Below are 9,841 nucleotides of genomic sequence, written 5' to 3' on the forward strand. Positions count from 1 at the left end.
TGACCGTTCTGTCTTCTTTTGCAATCGTCTGAACTATTGGATATGTATTATATTTAAAATCAATTTGAAAGCCTTCGAAACACACATGCACACAGCAATATTTTTTCTGTACTCAATTTACGAGAAGAACGTCTCGACAAGGAAAGTGTTAGTTTTTTTATAGAGTCGTATGATAGGTTCACGTCTGAGTTTTAGGTCTGATGCCATTTGAATGACTGTTTAAACCATTCTAAACAATCACCCTGTTGTGTATATACCGATGAATAAAGTGCTATGTATATTACTGTATAGAGGGTAAAACCAAATTGGCAATTAAGAAGGTAACAGCATTATAAAACAGAAGGACAAAACAGTCCACAAAAAACTACACATTTAGTAACAAGAACCGATTAAAAAAACCTGTAGGACTGTCAGATAAGCAAATCTACAAAGCTGTCTGAAGGGGCGTCACACTAACATATATATGTAGATTCCCGCCCAACATTATTTAAAACTTTATCCAATTCGTTATAAGTCTCTGATACGGTAACACATATGATAAACTTGATAAATATGTTCAATGCACTATTCTTTTAAAATATAGGCCAGTAGGTAAACACAAACAATGGTCTCCAAACATATTTGACACCAAAAGTAAGAGTTAAAGTATGCTTGTTCAAACGAACGGGATCTTGAACGGTATCCAGTTTGAAAGGTGATGATATGGGTTTTTTTCTTAAAGACAATGACTACCAATGAGGGTTCTGAGATTCATACCAGTTTGCCCTATAAAAATGAAAAATGTTGATTTCGTGTATTTATTGAAACGTTATAAACATCTCTTGAGTTCGTCGTACAAAATGTTCAAACATTTTTAAAACACTGATGATGATGATGAATGTACATGCCAGGCATCTTCAAAGATCTCTTTAGTTGTTTTGAGTTGCTGTTAATCCAGATATTGTAGAAATTCTTTGGTGTTACTTTGTATACTGAAAAAAGCAAAATTAAATTCATGTGAGGCTTACATTTACCTTTGAAACTGGTCGATGTATCAACGTCATTTGAGAAAAATGTAAAGCAATATCAAGTGATAATTGAAAGTAATATATAGTCCTTTTATAGTCCTTTTCGTGTAGGTCTAAAGTTCTCGTTTCATTAAATAGATATAAGAAGATGTGGTGTGAGTGCCAATAAAACACATCTACATCCAAATCACAATTTGTAAAAAGTAAACCGTTATAGCCTAGGTCAAAGTACGACCTCCAACACGAAGTACTGGCTCACACCGAACCGTAAGCTATAAAGGGCCCCACAAAATGATTAGTGAAAAATAATTCCAACAGAAAACCCAACGGTCTAATCTATATCAAATTATTCACAACGAGAAACGAGAAACACTTATGAACCACATCAACAAACGACAACCAATGAACCTGTTTGACTATGGACAGTAAACTGACGTTTTGAACAACACTACTAATTAATTTTTGATACTAGTAATTGATTTTAATTTTACTGAATTATGCTGTAAACAAAAATGTATTAACTTATATAATAATCAATAAAAAGGAGGAAAAACATACCAAAGCCACAATCAAACTCATAGTTCGAAAATGAACTGGTAAAGCCAAGACAAAAAACGAAAAATGACCAAAAGACAAAAAACAGTACATAAAATACATAGGAGGAGAGACTGGGTTAGCAGTTGATCCAGAAGGATAAGCAGATCTTGCTCCACACATGACATCCGTAGTATTACCCCGATAAATTAGCATAGTGATGAGAGATTAAAAATTAAGCTACCCGTATTGCGCAAAAGCAGATTAATCTTTAAGGAAGACCAGAATCAGGAACAAGGTTAGAAAAAGCTAAATATCTTAACAGTTTGTCATTTCGGGGCTTTTAATTACTGTTACTGGATTTTGAGGCGTACCGTGACCTATCGACATTTGGGTTGTCTCATAAGCAATCATACCACATCATCTTTTTTAAGTTATTTGTTTACTTCTAAATCCTTTAAACTCTGGTGAATAGTTGTCTCATTGGCATCTAAACTCGTATCTACTATGATCATTTCAATTCTATATTATCACTTTTAGTTCCGTATGCACTTACTTTATTCACCAACCATTTACTATCTTCCATCGCTTTTGAAATAATTTGTTGGATTCGTTCTGGATCCGTCTCATCTGCATGGCTATTGTAACCCTAGGAATTAAAACGTGTTGCTAGTTTAATAGATGCCATTTTTTAAGGACTTTCATTTGTTTGTGAGTGAATTGGTGGAGTTTATACACCAATAAATTACTTTAAAAAGGCATTAAATCCTTTTAACATGTTTAATTCTTTAAAATTGAGACAAGGAAATTATTTTTCAAAAATTGCAACTTGACTGCACCTTAACACAATCTTACATCAACCATGCGGGCTTACTGTCTGCACATTTATCTAAGCTCACAAAGACCATGTGAGTCTAAAATTACTAAACAGCTAGTTAGTTGGGTCCGTGTAACACTTATCAATTCAAAGTTTTAAAAAGTTTTGAAATTTTAGATTTTTGGAATTTTGATCAAAGTTTTAAAATATCAAAATTTCAAATTGTGTTTAAGTTTTGAAATTTTGAAATTTTAACCAAATTATTAAAATATCAAAGTTCTGAATATCGTTTATAAATTTGATATTTTAGAAACTTGATCAAACTTTTAAAATACTAAACCTTACTCGCAACTTTGATTATTTCACTTTTTAAAAGTTTAATTTTTTAAGTGTTTGCTTAAAATATCAAAAGTATAAAGGGGCGACAAGAGGGGTACCTGTAATCACTGATGTAAACACGGCTCTGATAAGAACTATTCTTAGTTATAAATTAATAGCATGAAATATATCAAATCATTCTTAATAACAAAATAAATAATGAAAGGAAGAAGTCGGGTTTTTTTTATGAAACATATTAGACATAACATGGGATAACAGTATCCTGAAATTTTAAGGTTGTGCATCTATCAAAAAAAATTATAATTAAACCTATTTAAACCGGAATCAACTACGTTGATTTAAATCTCTTATATAAGGTTTAGCGTTTGAGATAAATAATTCAAAGCTATTTTGTGTTCCCAGTGCCCAACATTTAGAAGTATCTGTGAAAAATGACCAACTCGAAGTAAACCATATAGTATTATTCGCCTTTTTGACGTTCCTGATGAAGGTAGATCCAGAAAAAGCGCTTCGGTCGTATACAACTTAAAACGTTTTCCTTTCTTGTTTATCGATTGCAAAAGCCATGATGATAATATATTGTCTTTTATGATTTATTTCAGTTCCAAGAAATGATACGGAAGGAATACTTAATATATAGCGTTGCAATGAAAGTTGTGCTAGGTGTGTTTCAGCTTGCCCCTAGACAAAAAATGTACTGGTTCAGTGATTATAGACGTAATACTAAACTCCGAAATATATAACAATGAACTAAAATCAAAATCATACAAGACTTAGAAGGACAGAGGCTCCTGGATTGGGACAGGCGCACAGATGCGGCGGGGTTTAACATGCTTCGTGAGATCACAACCCTCCCCCTATACCTCTAGCCAATAAAGAATGAAAAACACACAGTAATACGAACAGTAAAACGCACTTTAATAGGAAATACAAGTCCTATGTCAAAATAGGAAACAAACTAAGAAACTAATCAACATGACAATGATAATAAAATAACAAAGGACTACTATATAAGGCTAGCAGTTACTATCATACGCCAGCTTCAGACCTCAACTTATAAACTAATTGAAAGGTTTTATATGTCTTCATTATGCACACTCTCTCCCTGTTGCATTTATTGCTAATTTGTTCCGGAACATTCATGAAATATTTCTCACTGGCAACAACAAAAATCGATAATTTTTAAATAGGTTGTTAACATACAAATTACGAAGAAACGTAAGATTCAACTTCCGAGGACAAAGTTTCTCTTATAGATGGATTTAAATATGTATTAACTTCACATTGGTCAAACACCTCTTTAATTGTTTCGTTCTTATTTTTCTTGAATTTCAAATTTCAGTTTCAGCGTTCTGTAGGTGAATTCTTTACTAAAAATTCAGCGTTTTACATTGCACTGTTTTTTTCGAGAGCAACATAAGTGTACGGCCAAAAATGGAAAAAATCCATCATGCAGCTGACAGTGTGGCTTCTCTTTGCACGCCCCATTCTGACTGGATGTACATGTGTACTTTTAGTTTGCTCAAAGTCGATTGTCGTACGATAACTTAAAAATACCCAAATAACAAAATGCAAATACGGGACAATAATATCCTTTAATACAAAACAAATCTATTCCTTTTGTTTACTATTATAATACAGTGGTTGATTTAGAACCTCTAATGGAGCTACGTGTATGATAACCAGTCCAAACGTTTAACTTTTAAAGTGGGGTGAGGTTGTTTTGTCGAAGCACTAACAATTTTATTAAGTTTTTCATCGCTATTAATCAACTTGTCTGGTTCAAAATTTAACACTAAAAGGCATGGTTAATTTTTCTTTTGTTCTCTGCTGGCACAGAATATTATATCATCAAATTAGGAATCAGAATATTTTAATGTACCATTACCATCGAAGCCCCTAGTGGTAATATCAAGTAAAAAAACAGGGACTATCTAAATATTGGTTCCCCAGAAGATTACCATTTTTCGCTGATAGAAACTTTTGAACACAATTTTCAACTTTCAAAATGCCGGCACCTACAACTGGATAGATGGGTGCTTAATGTAGTACAGCGACAACTATTACATAAACATGAATGCAAGTTGGGTGCTTAATGTAGTACAGCGGTAACTATTACATAAATATGAATGCTCGTGAAAATAATGTTTATGGTATACGTTTATATATGATATGAAAGGTTTCAACTTTTACAAAACCAGAGCTATTCTTTGGATTTAAAAGTTTACTTTATTTGACCTTTTCAATTTTATTTGACTTTATTTGCCTTTTTAACTTCATTTGGTTCGAGTGTCAATGATAAGTCTTTTGTAGACGAAACGCGCGTCTGGCGCAAAAACCGGCAGAATTTATATTCTGGTATCCATCTATGATGAGTTTTTGTAGATACCTTGTAACAGTATCTTGGTTCCAATTTGCTGATATTGGATCTTAGTACCGTCTTAATTTCAGCGTGAATAAGATTATATTAAAAACCTCCCACACTGTGGACTAGCACAACCTTAATTAGGACACCATCATTCAGTATCATAAAACCAGCAGGTAAAATGGTCAATATCAGAGCCGTACGTCTGTTTTTTAAATAGATTATCTTCTTTTAAGAAATATTAATTTTGTCATCCAATTTTTCACCGCTTACAAATGTCCGTTTTATTTCATACATAAACTTTTAAGTATCAGTATGTTTTTAATTCATATTGTTTCGTTCCGTTCCGCTTTTATTTCGTTTCGCTTTTTACAGGTATCCCTCTTATTGCCCCTTTTCTGTTTTGATATTTTAAGCAAACATTTAAAAAATCAAACTTTCAAAAAGTGAAATAATCAAAATTGCGCGTTAGGTTTAGTATTTTAAAAGTTTGATCAAATTTCTAAACTATCAAATTTATAAACGATATTTAGAACTTTGATATTTTAATAATTTGGTTAAAATTTCAAAATTTCAAAACTTTAACACAATTTGAAATTTTGATATTTTAAAACTTTGATCAAAATTCCAAAAATCTAAAATTTCAAAACTTTTTAAAACTTTGAATTGATAAGTGTTACACGGACCTAGTTGGCACTTTTAAGGAGTTTTTACTTGACTACACCTTTAATAGTACAACTTGCATAAACCACGAGGTCTTATCGTCTGCACAATTATCTAAGATCACCAACACCATACGAGGCTTTAATTACTAGTCTGCTAGTTAAATGTCACTTTTAAGAAGTTGTTACTTGACTGCACATTAAATAAAACTTACATAAACTACGGGGACCTGTCGTCTGCACATTTATCTAAGCTCGCCAAGACCATGCGAGTCTTTAATTTCAAATAACCAGTTTAACAGATGATATGAATGGACATTCTCTAGCATTGTAGACTAGAATAGAATTCATGACAAATATCTCCTCTTTTGTTAATCCGGCATACTGGACAGTCCACTTCAATAACGAATAGGCTAACGATATCACTATATTTGACCTAAATTGTAGATCTTATCTTGATTTTACGAATTAAAATACAAGAAATATCAAATCATATATCATCATGCCAACTCAACAAAGGAATGCAACTAAATCGGACAAATAAGTACATAACTCCTTTGTGTCAGAGCTTATTGATGTCCATGGCTGTTGTGTGCTCCAATATTTAGGAGGAATTTACATACATGTTCATGATAACAAATAATCCGTTTCTTTCCCCATCACAAAAATGCATCCGATTATGTTTTTTTCTGCTTTTCGTACCTTTTTACCACTAATTATAAACAAATTAATTAATATTTAACAAAAAATTAATTCTATAAAAAAGCAGTCAGCAATTATAGTACACCAGTCGTTCGAAATGTCATTTTAGAGGAAACAAATCATTTACATAAATACTTCATAAGAATGTGACCATATATCTTACCTGTCTCACATAATTGTTGTAGTAATCCTGTGAATTTTTAGGCAGAAGCCTAACTTGCCTTAGTAGGTATTTGTATAGCTGAACGGGTGTTTTCACATTTGACATTGGGTTGTTGGGAACTTTGCAGAGGGATACACTAAGAGTTTGACCAAAGCCGGAGGTGACACCACAAAACGGGATAAATATGAAATCTTTTTTTTTCATACTTATTTGTGTTTCTCAAGATTATCATATTAATGGCTTTTCTAGCTTTAAGCGATTGTTGTTCTATAAGTTTTTATATTACTTACTTACATGGTTACATTTGTTTATTAAGTATAAAGTTATGTCTCTACTATGGTAGGCCTATATTATACTGCTATAGCTTGATATTCGGTCTCATGCCTGGATTTTTGCTCATTGTTCAAGACAAAACTATGATATATAGTTACTAAAATCAAGGTAATTTTGTCGCTTGTAGATAGTTGTCTTATTCTCAGTCGTCCAAAAATTGGGGGGTTCCAACCCCCGGAACCCTTCCCCTGGATCCGCCACTGCCATGTCCGTCAGACTTGATTCACATAACCTTGACATCATTAAATAACATATAGTCTGTTCGTGATTATGGCCATTTTTTGGATTAAATTTAAGCATTAGGGCAACTGCATTCTATGTAGAATGGTTATATATGGAGTATATTTTTTCATTTTTTTTACATAAATAAGGCCGTTAGTTTTCTCGTTTGAATTGTTTACATTGTCTTGTCGGGGCCTTTTATAGCTCACTGTGCGGTATGGGCTTTGCTCATGGTTGAAGGCCGTACGGTGACCTATAGTTGTTAACGTCTGTGTCATTTTGGTCTTTTGTGGATAGTTGTCTCATTGGCAATCATACCACATCTTCTTTTTTATACATTCTTCTGGCAGAATTCACATGCCCATGACTTTATTTTCATGGCTTATTGGTCATGTTGGTCAACGTTTGAATGTTTTCATGATGGTGTCCATTTCTTGTGCAGACCCTCATGATAGTCAATATATAGTCCAACTATAGTTTGTGTACATAACAGGGTTCATCTGACCCTAAACCTCATTTTCATAGTACATTGGTCAATTTTAAGAATTCGTGATAAGGTCAGTTTCTCAAATACTATTAGCAATAGGACAATCATCTATATCCGTTGTACAGAATGATTGTAGATGTAAATGTCCGTCTGGCAGTGTCAATCTTACCTTGACCTAATTTTCAGAACTCATTAGTCAAATGTTTTCATGGTTAGGCCTGTTTGTCAGATGCTTTTCGAAAAAAAATATTGATTTGGTATATAGTATTCAATTTAATTAACCCATTTTACTTGATATTTTATAATGTGTATTTATATGTTCAAGTTGCAATGTTACACTTCTGTCTCAAACGCTTAAACCCGCTGCATTTGTGTGCACCCCTCCGAAGTCAGGAGACTTTTGTTGAGTGGTCTTTTGTTGGCGTGGTTTATATTCGTTTCTCGTTTTTATATAGATTAAACCGTTGGTTTTCGAAATTCCCGTATGAAATTTTGAAAAAAACAAGACCTGCATTTTATATGATACATTAAGATATGGAATTTATATCACATTCATTATTCTCATTAAGTAATATAATAAAAAAAAATCGAAATTCATTTGCAATACAATTTATCCAAATAGAAGTTGACATGAAAATTCAAACAAATGATTTATTTATTGTTATGTTCTATAAGAAAAATCGTCAGCTTTCACAAATAATTTTAAACTGTGATTGATTTTATAACAAAACCAATTAATCAGATTTGCTCATATTGTTTTCACCATATTAAATTATAACAGGATTAATCAAATTAGCTTTACTAAGTAACTAATCAATATGTTAATTGGATTAATTGAATACATTGATGACCCCAAGCCATAGACAAGCCAACTACTCGGTGGAACTGAGAATTGACAGAAATGTCTCCATGTCTCATTTTATATGCCATTTTATGCTTGTCAAAAAGGAGCATTTCATTTCATAAAATGCTTGAATATAAATACAGTTATTTGAAAGTCCATATCATTTCAAATTATATCTTAAACTATATACACTTTAACAACTACGATATGGATATATGTGAATCCACTCTAGCTTTGATGGACTTTGAGAAGGAGGAGCAGGATAACTATTCATCTGGTTATGAATCCACACCTTCAGACTCAGAGTCATCTACACCAACTCAGAAATAACAATATGACACACTGGTACCAACCAGCTACAACAGGGACCCAGTCAAGATCAAAGAAAAGATGAGTTACAGAAATACACAAGCTCTAACTGAACAACTGAAGGTCATCTCATCCATACCAGAACTTTGTGATGTCACATTTGAAGTTGGATCAGACAATGTCAAAGTTCATGGTGTCAAGGTCATTTTAGGAACAAGAAGCAGGGTGCTGTACAATCTCATTTTAAAGAAACAAAAAGAAGCTGAATTTCAGAGTAAAGCTGACAAAAATGGAAAGCAAAAGAAAACCACAGTAAAATCAGACAAAGTTACCATTGTTGTGAGGAAGTATGAACCAGAGGACTTCAAAAAGATAATACAGTTCATACACAGTGGTTCTGTTGAAATCAATAGTTCATGTGTAGCTGGACTTTTATGTGGTGCATCGCAGTTTGGTCTGGATGACCTTGAAAGAGCATGCTGGGACTTTGTCAACTATTCTGTTAAATCAGGGACTATCTCAAAGATTATACCAACTGCCAAGAGATACAGTCATCATAAAACTGGACAACGACTCTTGAAGATTTTTAGTAATACACAACAACATGTTGAATTATAAATGACTATATAAATGAGTGCTTAATTCTATTATTACTATAAGTGCTATGATATGTTATTAATTGATAAATAAGTAAATAAATATATAGAAAAAAAATGTTTTTATTTGTGTAGATCAATGATGTTCACAACCTGGCCTACTGAAATAGTCCGTTTCTGTGTAGCTTTAATCCGATGATTTGTTCAGTTATTATGGCTACACCACGATCGAATAAGTGTTCGAGTTAAAAGTTCCAGTAAAAGATACAATCAGTGTTCAGGCAAGTCATAGTTCGAGTTCAACTTTCAGTTTAAGTATGAACTATGCTTCGAGTTAGAATTTGAACTAGAGATAAAGTTCGAGCTGTGTTTCGATTTAAACTTCTATTACTAGTTATGAGTTTGAGTTCGAGTTAAAACTTTCAGTTACAATCGGGGTTATTTGATTTGAGTTCGTATTT

General features: G+C 32.6%; 1 protein-coding gene across 1 annotated transcript; it reads left to right on the top strand.

Moving 5' to 3' along the window:
* The first annotated feature begins 8,865 nt into the window (after nucleotides 1–8,865).
* Nucleotides 8,866–9,402, top strand: LOC143077061 (serine-enriched protein-like). Its single transcript, XM_076252946.1, has one exon. It carries the CDS (start codon nucleotides 8,866–8,868, stop codon nucleotides 9,400–9,402), a length of 537 nt encoding a protein of 178 aa, XP_076109061.1.
* Nucleotides 9,403–9,841: the final 439 nt, after the last annotated feature.

Source organism: Mytilus galloprovincialis, chromosome 5, assembly GCF_965363235.1.
Source record: "Mytilus galloprovincialis chromosome 5, xbMytGall1.hap1.1, whole genome shotgun sequence".
NCBI classification, from domain to species: domain Eukaryota; kingdom Metazoa; phylum Mollusca; class Bivalvia; order Mytilida; family Mytilidae; genus Mytilus; species Mytilus galloprovincialis.

What these genes read in the sequence shown, in the direction of transcription:
- LOC143077061 (XM_076252946.1), top strand. Translation starts at nt 8,866, where the DNA reads ATGAGTTACAGAAATACACAAGCTCTAACTGAACAACTGAAGGTCATC.